Raw genomic sequence first — 23520 nt, 5'->3', positions numbered from 1 at the left:
CCTCTTTCCTCTAGAACTGGGTATTCAATGTGAGAGTAGATTCTGCCCGGGTATTCGCGACTAATGAATATGTCGCTATTCGCGACTGATGGCTTGGATGCTGGGTTGATCCGTAGAGGCCGCCCTGGACCTGCTTCTGATCCTTAATTTTCTTAGGGTCCCGCACGCGGCATTCACCACTTACTGGCTCCTGGCCTCCTTACACCGCATTGGTCTCGTCGTGTCTCGCCTTGTCTTGCCTTGTCTCTCCCTCGTATTCTCTTGCATCTGCTTCTCCTCTGCCCCCCTCTCTATCTCTCTCTCTCTGCTCTTCCTCGTTCACTTCCACTGAGGGCCAGCCTCCATGGTTTTACGACTCCACCCACCCTGGACAGCGGGGCTCTTCAATGACCCCTCACCTCTAACAAACACCCGTGTAAATTCATATGATATAGGGGGGTTGTCCAATAAAATCAAGTACCCTGACCCTCTCTGTAGACTGCAAACTTTCCCAATACACTCAAAGGATCGGGGGAGCCGGGAGGGGGTGGGAAACGCACAGGGAGGTAATTGAAGGGTGGGGTGGGGTGGGCTACCCAATATTTTCCGTTGCTTCACCCCCTTATATTCCATTCATTTCCCCAAGTAGAATTGAGTACCCCCTTTGGACAATACCGACTACCCCATCAGAATTTTACTGATGTAAGCTCCTCCACCGGTCCTCATGACCGTAGACAGCTGGGTGGTATCAAAACTAGCCTGAGGTGAACCCGGAAACCGGTGCGGCACCTGAACTTCCGGACTTCACTTCTGTCTCTTCTCGTTCCCTAATAAATCACCTGAGGCGAGCTTGTTATTTCTTCAAAACCCTCGAGAGACCCTGTACATATAAGCGGGCAGTGAGGGAAAGAGCTAAACGCGCGAGGGGAGCGACATGCGCAGGAGCGACGAGTAGAGGGAAGAGAAACTTGTGATTGAGAAGAAGGCTGCCTGGTCAGTTATAGAAACAAAGTTCCTCAAGATCCTGGAGATGCCGCGATCGTGTGTAGCATACCTGTGCTTCTCTGCCATGTTCAGCGGAGTCGTTGTGCCTGGGAATGGCTTCACCTTGTCGTCTCTCCCACTGAGAGGAACCGGTCCAATAGTGCAGAGGTCTAGCACTGTGCAGCCTCATGGTATTCATCGCCTTCCCCTCCAGACTGCGAGTGCAAGAAAGGAACATGTATCGGTGAAGATGGGCTTGGCGAGCAACGCTCTTACAAGCCTTGCGAGTGTCGGCGCACTGTCAATGCCTGTGAACCCTGTGGTCGTCTTGGCTGGAGCTTGCATCTTGGCAATGTCTGTTGCTGCTTTTCTTTTGAACAAACCGAGTAGGGCGTATCAAGCTGGAGAGAATACCGTCGGGAAGGAGTACGATGCTTGGACCGAGGAGGGGATCTTGGAGTACTACTGGGGTGAGCACATTCATCTCGGCTTTTACAACAAATCAGACATTCAGAACATCAAAAACCCTATCAAGAGCTCGGCTGTGTTTAAGGAGACCAAGTACAAGTTCATAGATGAGATGTACAAGTGGAGTGGAGCTGAAGCTGGTGGCAACAAGCCCTTGAAGGTGCTCGACGTTGGGTGCGGCATCGGAGGAACCTCAAGATATCTCGCAAAGAAACTGGGAGGAGACACCAAAGTCACGGGAATCACTCTGTCCCCCAATCAGGTTCAACGAGCTACCGAGCTTGCCAAGGAGAAGGGCCTTGACAACGTTGAGTTCAAAGTGATGGATGCTCTCAAGATGGAGTTTCCTGACAACACTTTCGACCTTGTGTGGGGATGTGAATCTGGTGAACACATGCCGGACAAGTAGAGCCATCATGTGAAAGCATTCAATGGTATGACTCGTGCGTGTCAGGTACAAGTACGTCGAGGAGATGACGAGGGTGCTGAAGCCCGGCGGGACTCTTGTGATAGCGACCTGGTGCCAACGTGAAACTCCTCCAGAGTTCACTGAGAGTGAAAAGGACAAGTTGAAATTCCTGTATGAGGAGTGGGCGCATCCATACTTCATCTCTATCGAGGAGTACGAGAGGCACTGCAAGAAGACCGGCAAGCTTGAGGCCATCAGCGGCGCAAACTGGGTCAAGGTACGCAGCTTCAGATTTCTACTGGGGAGGTCTGACAGATGAGCTTGTAGGAGACCATCCATGCTTGGCGGCACTCAATCTGGGTTGGCATCTGGGACCCCTGGATTGTCATCTGGAAGGGTAGGAGGCCAAGTCCGTACCGGCCGCCCTGACGTTGAAACAGGTTTCACCAGCAAAGTTGGGCCCTGGATCTGGTGGAAGGTGATCCGTGAGATCGTGACTCTTGGTATGAAAGCAACATGACTGCTGAGATAAGATCCGTGATTGGTTTTTGTTATAGAGAGAATGCACAGAGCCTTTGACAGCGGCTTGATGACCTACGGCATGATCAGGGTTGGTTGTCCGGCAGGAAGTTGATGTGGATCTGACAAGATGAGCAGGCAAAGAAACAGCAGGCCTGAGTTATGGACATGCGGGGCGAGAGGGATTCAGAAGAGATGAGAGGTATGGTGTGACAAGGAGGACAGCCTTGCCTGCCCACAGGATATGTCGCAGCAAACAGAGAACTCGGTTGTTGTTAGCCCTGCTGGATCAGAGTGTCGCTCCTTTGATCGCTTCTACTTCCATAACTCATCACAATCCCACCAGCTCCTTTGACTTAGCTCTTTTATGAAAGTAAATGTGACAACCTCAAATTTCCTGATTGTGAGCACTGCGGCTGCTACGAGAGGTGGAGGACGATGTCACTCTGTATCGTCACGAAGATCGTCAGTGCCTCGACAGCATTTCAATTCACATCCTTAGACGTTACCTGAACTGTCTGACAACAGTCGACTGCTGTCGTGGAGAACAACACCAGTCTCTCATCCCGCGTCGATCTCCGGCGATCACGTTTGACCATCGGAGTCCTCTGGGCAGTTGGTTGGGGGGAGACCAGGGGTGGGTTATTATAAGGGGAAAAGTAGGGGTGGTAGTGTAAAATGGGTTCCATGAACATCAGGTACTTACATGGGCATGCGTGACCGATGGAGCGACAGCCGCGGGGGGGCATGGCGGCTAGCAGGAGCATGGTCAGTCATGCTGCAAACAAAGATCGACAAGTAACAGTGACTGAGAACAAGCAAAGAGATGCGAGAGAGTCTGTTTGCTCTGACCTCTCCTCCCGCCCACTGGGCTCGCAGCCTCGTCCACAGTATGAACGATGAGCCGACAGCCGATATCTGCAGGCCATGAGATGACGAACTGACGAGATAAGGATGGAAATCTCAATCGCAAGACTCGGAAGACCTGAACTAGGTCAAGTCATCTCCAATTTCCAACTGTTTGCGAAGCAGGCAGTGGAAGACTACAACTATCTTTCTCAGGTTGACCTCACTCCTTGCTGGAGACTCGGCATCTGACATATCCTCACGGCAGGAAATTCTCTCTCAAAGCAAGAATGCTGGTTCCAACAGCGTTGCTTCATTGGATGAGGCGTTTGCACATGAAGTCATCAACAAGATTTATGCTGCATATTCCTCACAAAAAGCAGACAGCGGGTGAGAATGCTTTCGAGTTCAGATGGCAACAAGACGAGAATAGATTGTTGAATAGCAGTGAGACTGAGAAATCTCACAGGTCAAAGTCCCGTAGAAGCATGAACCAAAGAGAATTTCTCAATGTCCTCGACGATTCAAAGCTGCTCCCTTCCACGTTGGACAAAAGGACTGCGATCAAGGTGTTCAAGTATGTCAACAATGATTCTGCTGTTTCAGACTTTGATTCTAAGGTCAGTCAACTGCTGTCATGATTCCATTCAGTGATGCTTTCTTGTGAATGTGCAGGAACTTTCACAATATGAATTCGCCAGCGCAATCGAAATGATCATCATGAAGGCAGGAGGAATGAGCTTGAACGGTACGAGACGGGAGTGCGATAAGATTTCTCTGATGTCTGTCCTCAGAGTTTGTCTTCGGCGTTGCTTCCCCGTCGCTCTCCAAAAGACGTTCAGACATGCGCCGGAAAAAGAGAAACTCAGTAGTCGCTGATGCAAGAAGCCTAACTGAGTTGTCGGTTGAAGACATGAAGGTTCTCAGTGAGGTCTGTCAGTCTCAGGGAGGGATGTCAGTGTTGTCTCTTTACCTTTCCAGCAGACGTTCAGAGAAGTTTCACTCTTCAACACGAAAGCGCAGGCCGGCATCAACAAAGATCAGTTTGTCAAGGTATCGTATGTACAACTGAGCTAAGGTGGTAGAGTTGAAACGATTACAGATTTTTGCTCCTGTGTTGAGGCTTCCTCTCAAGGAGCTTGAATTGTTATTCAACAAGATTGACATCAATTGCGATGAAGTGATGACATGGTTGTGTGTTGATCTGGAATGCTTCTTGGTGATACGATACATGGCAGGGATGAATTTGCTGATTTCGTCTTGGACATGCAAATGAAAGAGAGTGCCCCAGCCAAGGGCGATGCTGTCTTCGATGGAAGCGTCGAAGAGGTGCTGAGAGCTTTCCTGTGATTGTCATGATGCTCATGCTTCAAGGATCTTGACCTCGCGTTTCATCATCCCGATGAAGTGATTGGTCTCATGTTCATACAACAACTGTCCATGTTCGCGTCTGTGTGCAAGGCCGGAGTGCTGCAGGTCCGGACATCAAACTTCAACCACAGCGCCTTGTCTTCCAAGCTTTCTCGACAGACCGACAGCATCTCTGGCACCAACACGATCTTGTCGATGACGGTCAGCCTCGTGGTTCCGTTGCCGCATGTGACAGTCGGCAGGCGTTCTCGAAGCATCCCGTCATCGCCATCGGCTTGGATGACTTCAGGATTCGCCTCTACGACGCGTCGACGCTCAAGCACTTTCTGACCTTCGAGTGCGAGAACAAGTGGCCGACAGCGCTGACTTCCTTCTTGTTGCCGTCAAGAGAAGGGTCAGACAACGTCAATGCCGAGGGGAAGAAGCAGCATGAAGGATGGTTTGTGTGGGGAGACAGCAATGGAAGCATTCATGTGGTAGCGGAAGATGATATCATGGCGTACAGATCCCAGCAGGATATTGTTCATGTCTTCTCTGACTCGCTGGTGAACTACAGGAGCCTCAAAGTTTTCCCGTCTAGTGAGAGGGAACGAGAAGTTTGGTGCAACACCGTCAAGTTTGTGCCTGACGTGGGTATCATGGGCGTCTGTCTTGTCGCCGGTTCCTCTGGCGCCATAGCAGTGGCTTCTCTTGACTCGATGACGCTCTTGTCGCCGTACCAGCGGCATCCCTCGGCCGTCAAGTGCCTGGAATGGTGCGGGAGACACAACAACGTGCTTGCTAGCGCAGGTCTGGAGAGAACCATCCACCTGTGGCGACCCAACGTGAGCGGAGACGGCAAGCACCTGCTGTGCGGGGAGCTGCTCGGCCACAATGCCGGGTTGGTGGACCTTGCCTTCCACGAGGTGCGAGACGTGCTCTTCTCCCTCGACAGCTCGGGGTTGATAGTGGCATGGGACATCGCCAGCAGGACGCCAGTCACGCGGGTCGATCCTCTCCATCAGAGTCCCGCAGATATCAACCACAAGGTCGGTCGTATCCTTGTTCCCCCCGGGCAGATGCACCTCGTGACCGCGACCAATCACATCAAAGTTCATGGGGTGAAGCCGCTGGATTTGCGGCGCGAATCAGAGAAAGTGATAGCGCACGAGGCAGATGTGGTGGTGCTTCTGTACAACGATCACTTTGATCTCCTCTTGACCGTAGACAAGACAGGGTTTGTCAGCATATGGCACTGTGATACAGGCCTGCAGTCTTTTAAGTTCATGTGCGAGTCTGTTCAAGAGACTATAGAAGAACCTTCCGTTGCGTTCGGATCGTTCGACATCTCCTCCCGCCGCCTCATGGTCGGATGGTCGCAGGGCTCAGTTCAGCTCTACAACTTCAGCAACGGGTCGCTCGTGAACAACTTGATCTCAGACTCCTGCACCTGCGTCAACTCCATCCATGACATGGAGATCACCAGACGGCACAAGCGGTTCCGGTCAGTGATCGCGTGCTTCGGGGGGGGTTACTTCGTTCAATGGATGCCATCACCCTACGAGCGAGACGTGAAGCCTGTGAGAGCCTTGCGGGGCTCCTGCTGCTCTCCTGACGCTTCTCTTCCAGACAAGAATCATCGACATGCCGAGGTTGCTCGGAATAAATTTCTCCACATCTCCTCAAACTTGTCTAGCGGTGGTCGGCAGTGATGAACATCTGAGTGTGGTGAGCAGAGAAAAAATCTGGTCAAGTTGCATCACTGTTGATGGCGGCATGCAGGTCGCTGCTCGAAGGGACGGACAGGTTGTCATCTGGGACCCGTCAAGGGAGTCAATTTTCTTGGAGCCAGAGAGTGACAGGTGCTTCTCTTACGACCTCAAGTTTATCTCTTCGCAGAAGCTGAACAAGAGCAACAACCTGTGTCTGCTGGGAGATTCTGCTGGGAACGTCCACGTGTTGGATCCTCAGCTCAAAGATCCTCTACATGTCACATTTCGAGCCAGCAAACAAGGATCTGGAGTGCTCGCCATGCAGGTTGACCCCACTGACAGCTTCCTCTTCACCGCTACCGAACACGGACAAGTGTATGTCTGGGACATCAGCCAGGTGTTGCTGCACGATCGCTCCCTATCCAATCATTCCTGCATCCAACTGTACTGCTGGCAAGCAAATATCGGCAGCGTGAACAACCTCGCCTACGTCTCGACCACGAAGCTCCTGGTCTCTAGCGCTGAGCACGACAAGAAGAGTCTCGTCCTGTGGACTTTAGACGGGAGGAGAGTCGGTCACTTCGGCATGGACCGATGGGCACTCGAAGACATCGAGGCGACCCCTAGCGTCGCTCCTGCCGAGCAGTCGGAGCCTTGCAACAACAATCTGAGTACTTCTGCAGCAGACGGAAGGGAACTTGCTGCCATGGCAACAAGATTGTCGTCACGAGTTGAGTCGCGCCATGGAGAGAAAAAAGAGGAGGTGAGGACGCAAACAGGCCGAGGGCAGGTAACAGTTGACCTAGCGAGTGTCCATCTGGAAGAGCATACAGCCAACAAGAGAAGGGAAGTGAGTGTCGCGGTGAAGATCGGAGACACGACAGAACGAGAGACGAAGAAGCTGATGGGCTCCTCGGAGTTTTTCATCAACGAGAAGTTGTTGTTCTTCGTGGAGAGTCTCGACCAGGTTGTAGAGTTCTCCCTCCTTGTGGAAGACAAGGACACGAGCATGGTTGTGGGGCATATCAAGCAGAGCCTGAGCATGTTGCTGTCGATGTCAGCCTTATCTCCTGTCAGCATGCAGCTCGTACCACTGCACAATGCGTACAAGCACAAGAAGCTGCAGCTCAACATCAGCGTGACCTTCGTGCCCGTCGCATCGGAACTCTCGATGCCAAGGCAAGACACCATCGCGGACAAAATTGATGGGATACTGAGAAAGCCCTTGCTGCCGTCCCTGCCGAAGCTGTCTCTGCTCAAGGTCAGCTCATCGGGCAGGTTCGATGCCGTGCCGCTGGCGACGTCGAGGTGGATGACTCACGACTTCCGGCATCTCGCTGTGCATCCCCTCTCCCTCTCTGAGTCCCTCAAACCCTCGGGTGCGACCTCACTGTCCTCGTCGCCCCTCCCTCACGCCATGGCAGGTTATCTTTCAGGCTCACAGACCGACCGCACGTTTGACAGGAGGGGCTCGTTCAAACGGACGAAGCAACCAGCCCCTTCCTCCTACGACCCCCTGCTAGAGCCTCTCAACGATCCTCCGCGTGCCTTCCCTAAGCACTCGCTGCCTTGGAAGCTCAACCGTGTTCTCAACGTGGAGAACTTTGAAGGGTGACCTTTGCTCGTGTGTCGTTGTATCTGCCCTCAGTCACCTTGCGCTGCCTCCAGGTCTTCCTTCCCTTCAAGACGCTCGTCCATAAGGGGTTCAAGCCATGGAGTTGTCGGCAGTACACATTCTATCAGTATCAATCGGACCAGCTCAGTAGCACGTACACATTCTATCAGTATCGATCGGACCAGCTCAGTGGCGCGTACACATTCTATCAGTATCGATCGAACCAGCTCAGTAGCACGTACACATTCTATCAGTATCGATCGAACCAGCTCAGTGGCGCGTACACATTCTATCAGCATCGATCGGACCAGCTCAGTAGCACGTACACATTCTATCAGTATCGATCGGACCAGCTCAGTGGCGCGTACACATTCTATCAGTATCGATCGAACCAGCTCAGTAGCACGTACACGTTCTATCAGTATCGATCGAACCAGCTCAGTAGCACGTACACATTCTATCAGCATCGATCGAACCAGCTCAGTAGCACGTACACATTCTATCAGCATCGATCGAACCAGCTCAGTAGCACGTACACATTCTATCAGCATCGATAGAACTGAGTCAACAGGGAAACATTTGTTGCGTCTACCAGGGGCAAACAAAACTCATCAGCGAGATCTCCAAGGAATCAACAAAAAATTGGACAATGTAATTGAATAATATACAATTTGAAGTAAATGTGATGTACAATCTTACAGTACGTGTACACGCTCGTCCTGACAACAGCCCTTCAATCGTCTGCGCCCGTGACGAAAAATGTCGGTGGCAGGGCGTCAGGCAACTGCGCAACAGTCACCATCATCACACGAGCGAAGTCAAGGAACATTGTCATCGTCTGAATCGACATCCATCTTGTTCTCGTCCACAACGACCTGTGCAATGACTGTGATGTCATCAACACCGGCCGGCAGTTCAACGCACTTCGTTGCTGTAGTTGGACGGGAGGTCCTCGTAGCCGGACTTCTCGGCGTCGATCCGAGCCCGCAACCTGTCTCACCACCCTCACCATGTCTGGCAGCAGCTCCCTGCTCTCACTTGCGATGGAAGTAGACGATGACGCAAGTCTCCGCGAGGCATGGAACTAACCCTATGAGCAGCGCAATAACCTGAGGCCAATCAGTCCAGCAATGCACATGCATATCAAGATCATCACGGGCCAGAGCCATGGGCGGCAGACGCCAAACAGGCACATGAAGCCTGCCGGAGGCACTGGACACCCATTCTCGGGGCCTAGCCACAGATTAATGCCTCTCGGCTTGAGCGAAACGTGACAACCTCGTAGAAGTCCGGCGTTGCAGACAGGCTGAGTTTTGCTGTTGACAATGATCACGCTGGTTGGAATTGAGATGCCATAAGAGGGATACATTTCTTGATCTGTGGTTGAGGATAAAAAGGAGCACGTGGTACTAGAACCTGCGTCTTTCCTTCTCCTGCAGTCAAAGGCGCTTTCAAAGTAAAGAACCGCACTCACACTAGCTTCGGCACATAAAGCTTAAAGTTGCAATTCATTGTTGGATCCAAGAGCTTCCAAGCCACTCGTCACTGACTGAAACAGAAGCACACTCCAATCTTATCCTACCTTGATTCCTATCCAGTAGTTGTTTCTGCGACACGGCTTGCAAATCGTGATCTGTACAGTCGGCATCACCATGGGGCATTGGAGAAGTTGAAGGAGATAACCTGTTTTGAGAATCTGTTGCTCATGTCAGCCCAGTTGTTGTTGTTGCTGTTCGGCAGGCACCCTTCTCCCACGTACACTTGGTAGCTGGTTCCAAATTCACAGGATGCTTACATCAGGTCTTGTCAGATACCTCACAATGTTGTTCACTGGAGCGGTGCATACGAACTGCGAGTCTTGACCTGAGCATGTAGCATCCGCTGGAGACGAAGCAAGGTCAGAGGATGCAGCAAAGAGCGAGAGGTACATGGTGAGATCAGCGTTGTGTACGATTGCTGCGCGGGAGCTTGAATCGCAACCTGTCGAGTTCCGGTCATGAAGTCAGCGAGGATGACTCCTGTTACCTTGAAGTACTGGACAGTCGTCGAACCATTCAGACAAGAGCTCTCGCTGAAGTATCCAGCTGAGGTTGAGTATGTACAGCTGACCGTCTCTGCTGCGGATTCTCGCAGGCAGGCGAGCAGGAAGATCAATGAGGGGAAGGAGGAGAAGCAGGGCAGAGAGGACAAGAACGAGATCGAGTAGGTCCGGTGGAGCGAGGAGATACAGGTGTGGGATGGAAATTCTGCATGGCTGGCAGAGCGAGGGGACCGGCATGCCTGGCGCACCCGCATATCTGATAACGAATTGAGCGGCAAACACCTTACGGTGTAACCGCTTTGTAACAGGCTGATCTTAACTTCCGGGCCCGGCGGCCCGGGGGGCCGGCCCGGGCTGACCGGACCGTCGGACCGTGCCAGGCAGCCTCTCAGCGGGAACGTGACCGTACGGTTGCTTCAAGTTCCGAATTTTCAGATGAGTTCCGGCGAGTCAACTTAGCACATTGAAGCCTAGCAAGCAAGCCTAGCTTCAAGTTTTGCGGATCCGCCGAAATTGTCACTCAGGCCAGTTACAAGTTGCGGCGCACTGGCTAAGGCACCATCCGACTCCGATGATCCAAGATAGGGCGGCGCAACCCTTATCCGAGCCGAGCCTCTGGCCCACTCACAGGCTGGCCGCTCGGCCAGTCAGCGAGGGCCCGGTACTTGCTGGGGCCTCAAGCCAGCCGGCTTGATGCCGCCCGGCCGCGGTCCGCCGGGCCCGGCCCGCGGCCCGGCGCGGCGGCGACGGCCCGCCCGGCCCGGGGCCAGCCTGTTTTGAAATCATGCCGTGGACTCAGGCTCGGAGTCCAGGCCCTCAAGGTCAGCCATCATGCGCGGTCATTTCCATGAAAGATGAGCATGCACATTGCTGGAGAGGGAGAGATCAGAGATTGACAAGGAGCGGGAGGGAGAGGACAAGAGGCAGGCAGGGTGTGCAAGAGAGCCTAGTTGATGTCATCCCTGCTCCTGCAACTCTTTATCGGGATCCATTCAGAGTCCACCAGTCGAGACGCTCACTGACCTGTTTGTTCCTTATCCAGATCGGTCGGCCATGGTCGTCGATGGCTCGATGGAGCTCCTCCTGTCTGCTGCTCGAGAGATTGCAAAGCAGGCGGAGAGCAATGGTCTGGGCCTGGATCTCAAGCTCAAGACCTGCAGGGCTGACGAGCTCCCGTCAGTGGTCGTCGCGGACCTGGCGGCGATAGAAGGCAAGTTGAAGGAGGCCAATGAGTCGCTTGAGTCATTCGTTGAGACTCATGACAAAGAGATGATGGAGTACCGGAAGATCGCGTCAGGGATCATAGCGGAGAACTCAACGTTGGCATTCGAGCACCTTGCAGCTGCAGAAGGTGCCCTAACAGAACTCGAGAACAAGAAACAAGAAGCGCAGGCAATAGCTGAAGAGCTCAAGAAAGAGGAGGAAAAGCACAAGTGGCTTGAGAGGATTCTTTCTATATACACGTTTTGTGAGACGTTTCAAGCTGAACTGGAGGAAGGACGAGACGATGCCAAGTCTTTGCGTTCACTCGCCGTTGAACTTCTCGGTGTTAAGACATATCTTGATGGGCTGCCAAGACTGCAAGGCAAGACACCGAATGTAGTGAAGGTGGTGAATCCTGTGCTGAGGGAAATAGCCAAGAAACTCCGGGCTGTTTTGCGGGCGTACATTGCCAACAACGTTGTTTTTGACAAGTCGGAGATGAGGATGTGCCATGGAGGCTTGCCCAACGAAGCTTTACTCTCCCTGAAGAAGAAAGAACTAGTCCCGATCCTCTTGAAAGCCGGCAGTGGCATCTGCTTCGCTATCGATGCGTTGGAGATGCTGGATGCGTATGAGGACGAGTCCGGAGGAAGGGTAACCAAGGTGGGAGGTGGTAGGGAGCAGTTCGAGCTCGTTCTTCAGGGTCTCGAGAACTTCTTCTCCCCGGTATTTGAAGGCAAGGGTGCGATCTCAGTAGAGTCAGAGATCATGAAGGAGTCTGGAGGGAAGGGAGAGGGTTCTGGTAGGAGGACGACTAGGCTGATTCTCACTCATAGCACGAGCGAAGAGGAAGTCAAAGACGTCCGCTCGAAGTTTGTGGAGTCTGAAATGGCACTGCAGTTCGCTCTGACGTTTGTAATTGAATTTGCTTTGTCCTGGCTGAAAGAGTGTGACTTATTTTTTTGAGGTCTTCGACGTCGGGTTGCTGGATTCGAAACAAGCATTCAAGCAAGACTGGCAAAAGCTCGCAGCCGAAAGGATGTGGATGCTTTTTGAAAGCAAGCTCTCTTCAAACTTGATGTTCGGATTTCCCGTTGAGTCTGGAAACTTCAAGGTTGATCGTGATGTTGATCGTGTCACTGGGATCTCATGGAATGATGTCTGACTGCAGAAACACTTTGAACTTGTCCAGTCTTGCAGTCGCGACTTCATGCAGCATGTCAAAGCAAACAAGAAAGGGAGCATTCAAGGGTTAGATAGCATCGACCCTTCAGTCTTTGACAGAACAATCTCATCCGTCCCTGAGTTGTTCATCAAGAAGCGTCAACTTGCACATGTGGAGCAGGTAATGGTTTGAGTCGGTCCGACTTCTCCTTTATTCGTTAACTCCTTCCTTTTCCCGGCTAAATCCTCTGTGATGCTAATTTCTTCACCTCATTCTTTCTCATCAGACCCGCGCCAACCTCAAAAATCGTCTCTGCCAGACGCATGATCTCGTTGCGAGCATGAGAGTGCTTGGACAGCCTTGCAAGGAGGATCTGGAGGCGTCGAAGAAGAAAGCTGTGACGTCAAAGGATCCAGCTCTGACTGACGGCAGCATAAAAGAGTTGGAGGCTGCTGACTGTGGTTTCCCCGCGTGTCAAGTCACGTCCAGCTCTATCGATGTCCTCGCTGTCCTACATGTTCCCTGTCAATAACCTTTGACTTCGTCGCTCACTTTCCTCGCAGGAAATTCTGAGAGAAGCTCACGAGGCCTGCAGTTCTGAGGTCACCAAGAATCAAGAGGGCGGGGAGTATGTTCCAGGCCTTGCACAAGCGCTGCTTCAGGTCAAGCTTGGCAGCATGATTCATGGACTGAATCACGTGCCATGCTAGACCAGCAGGGACGTAGTCGAGCTTTATCTCGCTATAACTGAGCAACTCTTCTCGGAGAAGGTGAAGCTCGTCCGATTCAGAGATGAGTTGCTCAGATTAGACTAGGTGGAGCAACTGGACATCCTAGCAGTCGGTTTCCATAACGATGGTAGGTTGAAGGGGCTCAACCTGGTCACAACTGACACTTCCCGAACAGCCATGTACATCGCAAACGCCATCGCCTTGCTACAAGTGATCGCGACGTTGGTAACAGAAACTTTTCTAACGAAAATATTCCACAGCCATCGTGGAGGACGGTCTTGTCCAAGACTGGAAACGGCTGTCAAGTCGCCGACCTCTCTTTCTTTGATCTGATATGGAAGATACGAGCACAAGCTGCGAAGTAGATCCTGGCAGAATATGTAACCGATAGGGTGATTTGAGCTGCAGATATCTTGATAAGATTGCTACAAAGCAATTCAAGATGATTGAATGCGAACTCTTTGAAACAGAGAAGCTGTTCCGAAGGTAGGTGGGCGACTACTGTTGGGACCGATGATTTATTGCTGTCCAGCCTGGATGATGAAGTTCTGCAACACCTGCAAACGTCCTGCGAGCGGATCAAGCACCAGGTCAACGTGTTTCATCGTTTCCTTTGCTTACAGGTTTTCAGATATCGTCCTTGTCTCTGTCCGTACTGTGGCCAGGATCTCCCGGTCCTTGTTTCTTGCTCTAGGAACTTCACTGAATGCTAGCAGATGCTCAGCCAGCTCTACCCGTCGGACTCTACAGGCGGGTCGTTGGCTGCATCTTGAACCACTATTACAACGCCCTCCTTCGCTTCGTCCTCTCCATTCAAGACATCGCGCAGGACAAGGTAAGCCGCTCGCCTCTTTCCTCCTCCTTTGACAAATTGCAGGTGCAGGAGCTGCAGGAGGTCTTGACTGCTGCGAAGGTCGATCATCTCCTCAAGGTCAGGAGGTACATGGAGGCATTTCCTGCATGACACCGCATACAGATTGGCGCTACCAGTCTTTCAAGATCCGCTTTGAAGTGCTGTCCTCGAGCCCCTCGTCTGATTGTGCTGCTGATCACTCTCACAGGGCGTTTGTTCCCTCCCAGCCCAAGTTCTCGATGCTGTTGGACCTGCTCGGTACTCTCGATGTCCTTCGACTGATGAACTTGACTGACTTCACCAAGGGATGACTGTGGAAGAATTTCTCAACCTGGTGGAATCCGAGGCCTTGACTATGTTCAGGTAGCCTTTCTCGACTGTTGCAGGCAGTATCTTTGAGTTAGCATGTCGCAAAGGAACGTCGAGGTCGAGGCTCTCGTGGTCTCCTTGTTCCCGCAGAGCGAGAAGAGGCAGCAGGTAACGCTCATTGCCGGCGCTCCCTCCGGCATGTTGATCGCTGCGCTTTTCAGATCATCAGGCTGCTGTCATGACAACCTGTAAAAGAAAAAAAGAAATGAGGGCCGGGTGGAACAAAAAAAGAGTCAGAAGGGGAACTCGAGCGAATCCGTAAAAAAAACAAAAGATTCCCACCAGTGGTACCGGTACTAATGAAGTGCTCGGGAGGGGTCACTCACGTCACAATTCCGTATTCTTTTTATCCGTGTAAAATTAAAAATACAAGATCGGGTCCCCTTTTTTTTACTCAACTCTCACCGTATCATTTTGAACCTTCATGGCAGGGGAGAACTGGCTGCAGCGCCGGCAGCCATGAAGGAGAGACGGCGAACGATGAACACACCATCTCCCTCACTTCTCTTCACACCATCTTCTGACTCTACCCATCCTTCCATCATCCTTCTCGACGCTGAGCCCAACACCATGCACTATTGTACCATATCCCTTTCTGTATCAGTATCACCAACGCATCTCCGTCATAATCACTGTGACGCAATACATTGTAGGCCACTGCGCACCAATTTTTGACAACCATTTTTTCTACGATGAAACGTGTCTGATTTTAGATCCATCATCAACATGCTTCAATCAAATTTTATCCTCTTTTTACCCTGGGTGACTGGCCTCTCATTTATGTTGTGTTGGATCGGTTTCGTCAGATTCTTCGTCGCAGATTTGGTCACTGAAGGGGTGGGGGATGTCTGGTAGCTCTTTAGATCTTCAGACCGATGAGTTCTTGTATAGACGAGTCCATTTTCGACTTTTGTATGCTGGCCCTCACCTCTTGATCTGTTTGTTGGAATTTCAATACTTTCACGTTGTAATAACAAGTGAATGTTCGGCGCAGATGGTTCGTCCCTTATTGGTGCAACTGACTGAACCACTTGATTGTTAGAGAAGAAAAGCAAAATGTCCATCGACTCAGGTGAATGTCTCTGTCGGGAGAGCATCTGGGTTGTTTGACATAAGAACACAGAAGACGATGACGATGAAATTCAACATTCCTGCAGAGAGCAAGATCTTGCTGTATGTCTGAGAGAATGGTATGACTTTGAAAGTCTGAAAGATAGTAGCAGGGGCCGCTGAAGATAACAATCGATGCTCTCATCGTCTTGGGAGGTACTTTGTCTGACAATCTGCTGCCGCTGGCTGACCTGTGTGATACAGGCAAAACCTTTGAATGGGCTCGTGGAGGAAGGGGAGGCAAGACGCTGTACAAGATTACTTCATGGGTGTGCGAAAGAGCTCAGGTGGGTGGTTCGTAGTCGCCTTGAGAATTCAAAGTACGATCAGGACCCTCGGGTTCAAACCATCCTGGCGTCCCCGCGGGCGAGGTGACGACGATGATGGTTGGAGGGACGGAATGACAGAATTGAAGGTCGGCGAGTCAGTACAGTCTGTCTCTTGTCGCCTACACGGATAGCAAACTCATGTACCCGAGGCAAGTCAGGTCGAACGAGGATGAACTGAGCTTGTGACTTCAGGTGGGTCACTGAGTGCGAAGTCTTCCAGAAGCTGCAGTCGTTTGTCAGGTGCCGTTGCCTTCCTTGTGACTGGTCGGGGGTGAATGACGCGGCTGGTTCAGCGCCAAGTTCTCCTCGCACGAGCTGGATGACGAACCTGCTCCATCCTACAAAGCTGTTGATCGAGGCGAACGATGTCGCGCCCCCTTGCCGCAAGAGGTGGAGGAGTCGCTCCCGCCTCACCCCTGCTGAGCTGGACCGGCAGGGCGACGGACGCGATTTTAGCGTAGAAGCCGGAGGCCCGGTGGAGTCCGACCAGCAAGACACGTTTCTCGATACGCAACATGCCACTGAAGAACTTATGAAAGCGGTAAGCTTTCATAAGTTCTTGTCCCATATGGGGAATGTCTGTCATTGGGGAGGAGGCATGCAGCATGTCATGACGGTAATTTCAGGCCAACGGACATCCTTTCGTGCCTCCTCTCGCCATTCATCGCATTCTTCCTGCCGCTCGGCACGCTGACGTCAGCAGGATGCTGCACGAAGGGCAGGATGAAGGGGAAGGGGAGACGGAAAGAAGATGTGGAGCAAAAGTCGTATTGTCTGCCTCCAGCTCTCCGCACAAGACTGTGAAGCACCCGTCCGCTACAATCCGCCCGACACTCCCTTCTTGCCCTGCTCCCACGTTGTCGAGGCCCCTTCCTCAGGTAGTCCTCTGGACGAAGCTGAATGAGCAGGAGACAGGAGCTCCGCGCACGAGGGCAGAGGCGAGACAAGAGGTAAGAGGACCACCTTGTTTTTAGAGCGGGAGGGATTCGGAGGAGAGACATGAGTGGAGGGGTCGTATACTGGATGAGAGGAGGGGTAGACGGGAAAAGATGTGACGTGAACGGTTGCAGGAGCTGATTAGCTTCTTGAGCTCAACGACGCGGGAGATGGAGGAGCTGGTTGCGGTTGCGGAGCGACTGAAGGCAGAGAGGTCGAGGAGGAAGCGTCGTTCCAGGAGGAGAGCCTCTCAAGGGGACGAGCCCAAGAGCCTCGGGGACGGGGAAGGGGAGGAGACGAGCAGCAAGCTGCTGCACTGGAGGAGCCTGGTCATGAAGGAGATCAGGAGGGATGAGCGCTACAACCTTCTTTCCATCCTCAACAAGGCCAACTTGTTGATTCGGAGGAAGAAAGTGACCTGTGAATCCCCGAGAGACAAGGGAGGCACGGAGACCGCTGGCGAGGATCATAGTGCGGAGCGGGACGGCGGCTCTGTGCGGGCTGAGGTCGAAGAGGAGGAGGACGAGGAGCTTTCTCGAGTGCGGTTCGATCCGCAAGATCTGTTGGGCAGCGCGACAGCATCCATGGGGAGCATATTCCAGAGGATCGAGTCGACGATCGAGTCTCTTGCTCTGCCCCTGGGCCATACCCACTCCTCGACCTTTGGCAGCTCTTCCTCTGCCTCCGCTCGGCCAATACCTTCCTCCTCCAACCTGGAGCCTGTCAGCTGGCTGCAGCTCCAGCAGAAGATGGCGGACTATGAGGGCCAGCTTGGCGCTTCTCCTGACTCTGTTGGCTGCCTGAGGATCGAGGAAGAAGGGAGCTCGTCGCATGCTGCCGGAATGGACGCAGCGAGTGGGGAGGGCGACGAGATTCTTTCGCAGTCGAGCACAGTGCCAGCATCCGCCCTCGTCGGTCCTCGGAGAGCGCTGGAAGGTGAAGTTCACGAGATGTCCGTACCACGACCTCCTCCCTCATCCTGACGTACTGTGGCGCCTTCCCCCCCCCCCCCTCCCCCTCCCCCCCTTCTGCTTCTTTTCCTCCAGCTGTTGATTCCTTGAGCCCCGAGAAGGCATCCCTTGACAAGATCTGCTTTGCAGAGGAGTTCTGTTACAGAGGATCGAGAGGCGAGCAGGAGGGAGAGCCTGGGGCTGCTCAGGGTTGGGAGCAGGAGGGAGCAGGTGAAGTTGCCGCTGAGCTCTTTGTGGTTCTCACGCCCAGGCACAGATTGCAGCGACATCAATCAAAAGAGCAATGTGGCAGGCGAGGAGCCCCCGCAAGATTCTGCTGGTTTGCCGCCATCGGATGCACCACCACCACCTCCTCCTCCTCCCCCTCCTCCTCCTCCTCCTGGCTCGCTGAACAATATTCCTCCCCCTCCACCACCGCCACCACCTCCTCCCCCTCTTCTCGGTGCTCCTCCTCCTCCCCCTCCCTCCCCCTCCACTACCAGGTGCTCCGTCAAGTCTTCCTCCTCCCCCTCCCCCTCCCCCTATGTCCGACCCGCATGCTGCGAACATGGGGAAGCATCTACAAGCATCCCGAGAGTATGAGGGACCCGCGCCCAGCGTGACGATGAAACCCTTCCACTGGAGCAAGCTGCCGCTGCACGAGTGCGAGCAGTCGGTATGGAGGAAGAGCAAGGAGATGTATCGAGCGAGCGCCTCTGCTGCCATCGATGCCGACAGGCTCCAGACTCTCTTCTGCATCAAGAAACGGCACAAGTCCCTCCATCGAGCCAGTAGGACGGGGGTTGACGGTGAGCCATCGGAGGCAGCGAGGAATGGGCACGGGGATGGGAAGAAGAGCAGGCAGCGATATTCCCTCCTCGATCTCCGTCGAGCTCAGAACATCGGCATCATGCTCTCCAAGTTCCGCTGCTCCCTCCGCAAGATCCGCGAGGCTGTGGTCGAGCTCGATGCCGACGTGCTCACCCTTGATGACGTGGCGTCACTGAAGCAGTACGTGCCGACGGACGAGGAGATGGAGATGCTGAGGGCCTTCGATGGAGATGCGCGAGACCTCGGGATAGCCGAGCGCTTCTTCCTCGAGATCCTTTCAGTCCCGAGGTACAGGGAGAGGCTGAGCGTGTTTGAGTTCGTCAAGAGCTTCGAGGATCGTTGGCAGGAGGCAACGTCGGGCATCTCGACCCTCCGCCTCGCCCTGCTCGAGCTCAAGGACTGCAAGGGGCTGCACCAGGTGCTGGAGAACCTGCTGGCCATCGGCAACTTCATGAACTTCGGGACGAGCATGGGCAATGCCGGAGGCTTCCGCCTGGATGCTCTAGAGCAGGTCTCGAACATGCGGTCCAACGTGGACAAGGATGGTACAGTCTGCACCCTGTTGGACTACCTGGTGGCCCAGCTCGCTTCCTCCGGGCAAGAGAGCATCCTTAGCTTTGCGGCGGAGCTCAAACACCTGGAGCCCAGCACCAAGGTGTCCCTCCCCCTCGTCCTCGAGCACGTGGCGCATCTCCGGCAAGGCCTGGCGTCCATGGAGCACGAGATCTCCCTGGCGGCTCCTGACGACCCTCTATCAGTCAGGCTTCCCGAGTTCGTCGAAGCAGCCAAGGAGAAGCTGCAAACGATCGTGGGGGATGTGGAGGCAGTGAACTCTCTCTTTCTCGAGACCAGGAAGCTGTATGGTGAGAGCTCCAAGGTCTCGCAGATGCAGTTCTGTGCCAAGTTTGCTTCCTTCTGCTCCGCCTTCATGGCTGCTGTGCAAGCCTGGGAGCTCAAGAGGACTGATGCCTCTGCCCCTTGCTCTCCGCACTTCATGCCGTCCACCAAATCGTCAGATGATGTTGCTGCTGCCGTGTGCGCGGCTGCTGTTGTCACAGACATCAGCGAGATCGTGGAAGAGGAGGAGGAGGTCAGCCTTGATTCCTCCTGGTTTGGGAACGTTCTCAAGCGTGGAAAGAAGATCTCAACCAAAGCTGGACGAAAAGGTAATCTAGTCCCCTGACGCTCCTTCCCCGCCCTCTGCTGCTTCTCGTTCGTGACGCAGGTGCAGGCGCAAGCAGATCGGCAGAGGAAGAGGTTGAGGACCTTGACACGGAGATGATGATGCTGGTAGAACAACTCTGCAACGTTCCTCCTTCCCTTCCTTGCCCTCCTCCCCTCCTCCCCGTGCTGCACCAGCAAACATCTGTGTTGTCTTGCCTCCCAACATCCCTCCCATCCCCTCCACTCACAAGCTTCAAACTAGGAGGACGAGTATCGGAAGGGAAGGGATCGAAGCAACGTCAACGATGCTGTATCCGATGCCTACATTCATCTCTCCGGTCACTGACTCTCCTCCACCAGGTCTCCGAGCTCAACGATCAGTTCGCAGAGTTCAAGGCTGCGCTCTCTTTCGAGCTGCACCAGAGACTAGAACGCATGAGAAACCTCCTGCCGAGTTTCAGATCGGGGGGGTTGTCCTCTGTGGATGTCTCGATGTAGTCTTGCACATTCAGGTTTATAGAACGTGTTGCTATCGAAGCTCTCGTCCCTCCTCCTCCTCTAAGCCTTCTTGGCCGCTTCATAGCGGGCAGCTACATCCTTCCAGTTCACCACCTGCCGTGAGGTCAGGCCGAGCACGCAGTGCGCACATCACACAACTCCACCTGCCAGATCTGCTTCAAGTACTCAGGTCTTGCGTTCTTGTACTGCAAGTAATACGCGTGCTCCCACACGTCGATACCGAGGAGGGGAACCTGAGGAAGAGGCGTCAGGCCAGCCCACGGCATTGCTGATCCTCTACCAGTCCCTTCATGACCAGAGGGTCCTGGTTCGCGCACGTGGCGATCTCGAGCTTCTTGGACTGCTTGTTGTATCCCAGCCAACCCCAGCCGGATCCTTGAATGGCCGCTGTCTTGGTATTGAACTCTGTCTTAAAGTTGTCGAGGGAGCCCCACTGGCCCTCGATGGCCTTTGCCAACTCGGGATTGGCCTCAGAGGGAGCGACGACGTCCTTGACCGGACACAAGTTCTGCCAGAAGATGGAGTGGTTGAGGTGACCACCTCCATTGAACTGGATGGCTCCTTGCAACGCAATCATGGTAGCATAGTCCTGCTTGGCCTGCATCGCGCGGTCATCAACCAGCGCTCTACCTCAACTAGCCCACCATGGCATCCGACATTTTCTCCAAGGCGGCGTTGAGGTTGTTGACGTATGTAGCATGGTGCTGAAAGCATGTCACGATGACGGATCGGCACGAGTCAGCGCAAAAACCTTTCCATGGTGCAGCGTCATGATCTCAGAGTTGACGACTGGCTCGAGGGCACCGAAATCGTATGGCAAAGATGGGAGGGTTGACTTGGCCCTGACGCCTGCTGCTCGCGAAGCGAGAGTCGACAAGCGGGAGATGCTTGTGCTATGATAGGATGAGCTCGATGTGATTAGAAGAGAATGATGAAACACCTGAGTTTGTTTCCTTGCCTGAACATAGTGCAACCTGATTCAATTGTGAGCCACCCAACCAGAGGCTGACACGAGAGGTTGAGACAGAAGCCGTTCAAATTGATTTCTATCTTCTGATTGTCTTACCATAAACAAACACACGGATGGGCCAACATACCTCAAAACACCCAACAGACAATTAGTCTACACCCCTCACTTTCTTCACCCCTTCTCTGTCTGTTTGCTGCTGATATCGCCTGTTTCTTCTGCAAACTCTGATGCATACGTTTCATCTTGACTGTTCACAACGTTCCTCCTCAGCCATTCTGTCACACACTTATCCTTCTCCTTCGGTTCTCTCCTGCATGCCACAGTTGCGCTCTCATGTCGCCGATTTCCAGAAGGACATTCCCACCCCACCTCATGATGAAAACTCTACTACCCCTACCCACTCATAAGCCACAAGAGTACCCCTAGATGTACACACGGCACTCGCCTTGGATTCAGACCACCCCCCCTTTTAGTTTGCGCCTCATAAAGGCGACGTTGTCTCAACCCTGTGGTCACAGAGCTACCAGCCTTCAAGCCATATTGGATACCCACCCCCCACGCCAGCATTCCCCACCCCCACCCTGGCATCTCCAATCCACCGGTAAGGCCCGGGCCGGCCCGGTCCGACACTGGCGGGCCGCCGGCGGCCGGCGGCGGCCCGCCGCGTTACCGTAAGCCTTAGCCGCCGTTGAACTTGACTCCGGGTTTTGATGGTCCGGCGGTCGCGGTCCCGCTGAGTCGGATCGGCTCCGGATGGCAAATCACGGTTACGGGCTGACTCACAGGCATAGCCTGGGCCGAGCCTCGGAGGCCCGGCATCCAGCGCTCACTGTCAGCGGCGGGGGACGGTGGCATCCCGGATCTCCTTTGCCAAGTTGTTCGCCGAGCGATGATCCCGGCCAGCCTGCCCACCACTGTGACAGGCTCGGAAAGCTGATGGGAAGAAAGCCGGGGGGCCTATGCATTCGATGATCGGCGGATGCCCTCGGATCCGAAGTTCGGCGAAGTTCCGCTGTGCCGGACCGGGTCACTGCGCTCTTCCGATAAGTTCAGGGCTATCATTCGGGTGAACGGCACCGAGTGCCGGGCAGCGGCCTACGCCGGGAGTCCAGGCCCGGCGCCGCCCTGTGCCGCCCCGGGCCCGGCGGGGCGGCCGCGGCCGGGCCCGCGGCTGCGGCTCGCCGCTCCGGGAGTCCGTCGAAGAGGCTTTCCGGACTCAGAAAGATGGCAGTAACGAATTCTATTCCCTGTAACGGATTGGCGTCTCTTGGCAAAAATGGCTTGGCGCTACGCGGCTATGGTGGGAGCGACAATAGCGATAGGGATCGTCTTATTAGTCGCATCGGGTGAGAACAGGAAGAGAACTGCTCTCATGAGCCGCGGAGAGATGTGGAATGCTCAAGAGAGCAGTTTGTCTCTGCAAGCAAACGAAGACCTGGCTAGTTCGTCTAGAGTTGGTAACAGTCAAGTCAAACTTGGGGGGAAGGTGAGTGAAAACTCCCTCAACGGTTTAGGTGGAGCTGTGCTGATGTTGGAATTCGAACTGACAGGGTATGCGAAGACTTCGGATTAAGGAAGACAGCTTAAACTACAGATCGAAATTAGAGCGAACAAGAGCCCACCTGCTTCGTATGAGGGCTGCAGATGACATTTCAATTGCTCGGTGAGCAGTTGAGCTCTGTCGTTTCCATCGTTCAGTTCGAACTGATAGCATGATGACAATTTTAGATCTGACCTGGATCGAGTTGCTGATCTTGAGAAGAACTTAGTTCGTATTAAGAAGGAGGCCCTCGGTGCCAAGTCTGGGTTTGCACGGGACCTCAAAGATGTTCAGAAATCGTCTTTGAAGGTACGACATCTTGATATGAAGGAGAAATCTCATGACTTGCCGACCTCCCGTGCAGATTACTGCACTCAAAGAAAAGGCTTTGAAGATCAAGATGCGAATCAGGAGCCTCCAGAATAAGATTGCTACAACTCAGAAGAAGTCGCATCAGGAGCTGCTAAAATCGATCGACGACAAGGATATGGTGCACATGACAAAATGTTTGTCTTTGCTTGGATGTTGACTGTTGTTTCGACAAGGTTGATTCTGAGAGGGAAACCTTGTCAACTGAGTTGGTCGTAAAGAGCCGCAGGCACAAGAGCTTACAAGAGGCAATCCGTTGAACGTGTCCTGTCGCATGCTGAATGGTTACCATCAGGCCAAGAGGACATTGCACAACATGCAGGAGAAGTACAAGGCAAGAGATCAGGTGAGGTGAAGTGGAGGCAGAGTTCGGGGCTGTAATCGCTGCCTCCCAAGGCCATGGAAAAGGAAACTAACGCTCAAGTTTTGAAAGAGAAACAAGCAGAAGATGATGCGGTACTTTCAGTACACAGAATTCTTCATCGTCTTACTTGTATGCAGAAAAAGCTGGCTTCGAAGAATAACGTGTAAATTTCTTGTCTTTTGAATGGATTACAA

At 53.4% G+C, this 23520-nt stretch overlaps 7 protein-coding genes across 7 annotated transcripts; 4 read left to right on the top strand and 3 right to left on the bottom strand.

Annotated features, from left to right (window-relative positions):
• Positions 1-1279: 1279 nt before the first annotated feature.
• GUITHDRAFT_91786 (hypothetical protein) lies at positions 1280-2749 on the top strand. The gene is made up of 6 exons (XM_005841037.1): positions 1280-1836; positions 1886-2117; positions 2168-2237; positions 2281-2343; positions 2398-2450; positions 2498-2749. Exons 1-6 carry the CDS (start codon positions 1316-1318, stop codon positions 2516-2518), a joined length of 960 nt encoding a protein of 319 aa, XP_005841094.1. The 5' UTR covers positions 1280-1315; the 3' UTR covers positions 2519-2749.
• Positions 2750-8514: 5765 nt separating this feature from the next.
• Positions 8515-9253, bottom strand: GUITHDRAFT_150155 (hypothetical protein; the record flags this gene model as incomplete). Its single annotated transcript, XM_005841036.1, has 1 exon — positions 8515-9253. A coding segment is annotated over one exon (281 nt), but the record flags the coding sequence as incomplete, so codon positions are not given.
• On the bottom strand, positions 9254-10168 carry GUITHDRAFT_150154 (hypothetical protein). The gene is made up of 4 exons (XM_005841035.1): positions 9697-10168; positions 9566-9650; positions 9465-9515; positions 9254-9409 (listed from the first exon to the last, which is right to left on the bottom strand). Exons 1-4 carry the CDS (start codon positions 9810-9812, stop codon positions 9353-9355), a joined length of 309 nt encoding a protein of 102 aa, XP_005841092.1. The 5' UTR covers positions 9813-10168; the 3' UTR covers positions 9254-9352.
• Positions 10169-10976: 808 nt separating this feature from the next.
• Positions 10977-14426, top strand: DSL1 (Centromere/kinetochore protein zw10; the record flags this gene model as incomplete). The annotated part of the gene is made up of 19 exons (XM_005841034.1): positions 10977-11928; positions 11974-12041; positions 12094-12240; positions 12298-12471; positions 12578-12688; positions 12855-12953; positions 13002-13061; positions 13107-13149; positions 13198-13247; positions 13283-13383; positions 13431-13508; positions 13555-13612; positions 13654-13696; positions 13739-13857; positions 13900-13961; positions 14084-14133; positions 14181-14238; positions 14292-14352; positions 14406-14426. The coding sequence occupies 19 exons, from the start codon at positions 10977-10979 to the stop codon at positions 14424-14426; spliced, it is 2355 nt and encodes a 784-aa protein (XP_005841091.1).
• A 3840-nt stretch (positions 14427-18266) lies between these two features.
• Positions 18267-18977, top strand: GUITHDRAFT_63706 (hypothetical protein; the record flags this gene model as incomplete). Its single annotated transcript, XM_005841033.1, has 1 exon — positions 18267-18977. A coding segment is annotated over one exon (711 nt), but the record flags the coding sequence as incomplete, so codon positions are not given.
• A 1083-nt stretch (positions 18978-20060) lies between these two features.
• GUITHDRAFT_91782 (hypothetical protein) lies at positions 20061-21059 on the bottom strand. Its single transcript, XM_005841032.1, has 6 exons — positions 21024-21059; positions 20835-20976; positions 20728-20787; positions 20364-20681; positions 20227-20316; positions 20061-20176 (listed from the first exon to the last, which is right to left on the bottom strand). Exons 1-6 carry the CDS (start codon positions 21047-21049, stop codon positions 20123-20125), a joined length of 690 nt encoding a protein of 229 aa, XP_005841089.1. The 5' UTR covers positions 21050-21059; the 3' UTR covers positions 20061-20122.
• A 1270-nt stretch (positions 21060-22329) lies between these two features.
• GUITHDRAFT_100355 (hypothetical protein) lies at positions 22330-23493 on the top strand (the record flags this gene model as incomplete). Its single annotated transcript, XM_005841031.1, has 7 exons — positions 22330-22604; positions 22782-22902; positions 22958-23083; positions 23139-23174; positions 23258-23308; positions 23359-23418; positions 23464-23493. 7 exons carry the CDS (start codon positions 22330-22332, stop codon positions 23491-23493), a joined length of 699 nt encoding a protein of 232 aa, XP_005841088.1.
• Between the last annotated feature and the right edge of the window lie 27 nt (positions 23494-23520).

This window comes from Guillardia theta (genome assembly GCF_000315625.1).
Source record: "Guillardia theta CCMP2712 unplaced genomic scaffold GUITHscaffold_4, whole genome shotgun sequence".
In the NCBI taxonomy this organism is placed as follows: domain Eukaryota; class Cryptophyceae; order Pyrenomonadales; family Geminigeraceae; genus Guillardia; species Guillardia theta.
Note: the sequence above shows the minus strand (reverse complement) of the source record. Positions and strands in the feature narration are given on the sequence as shown.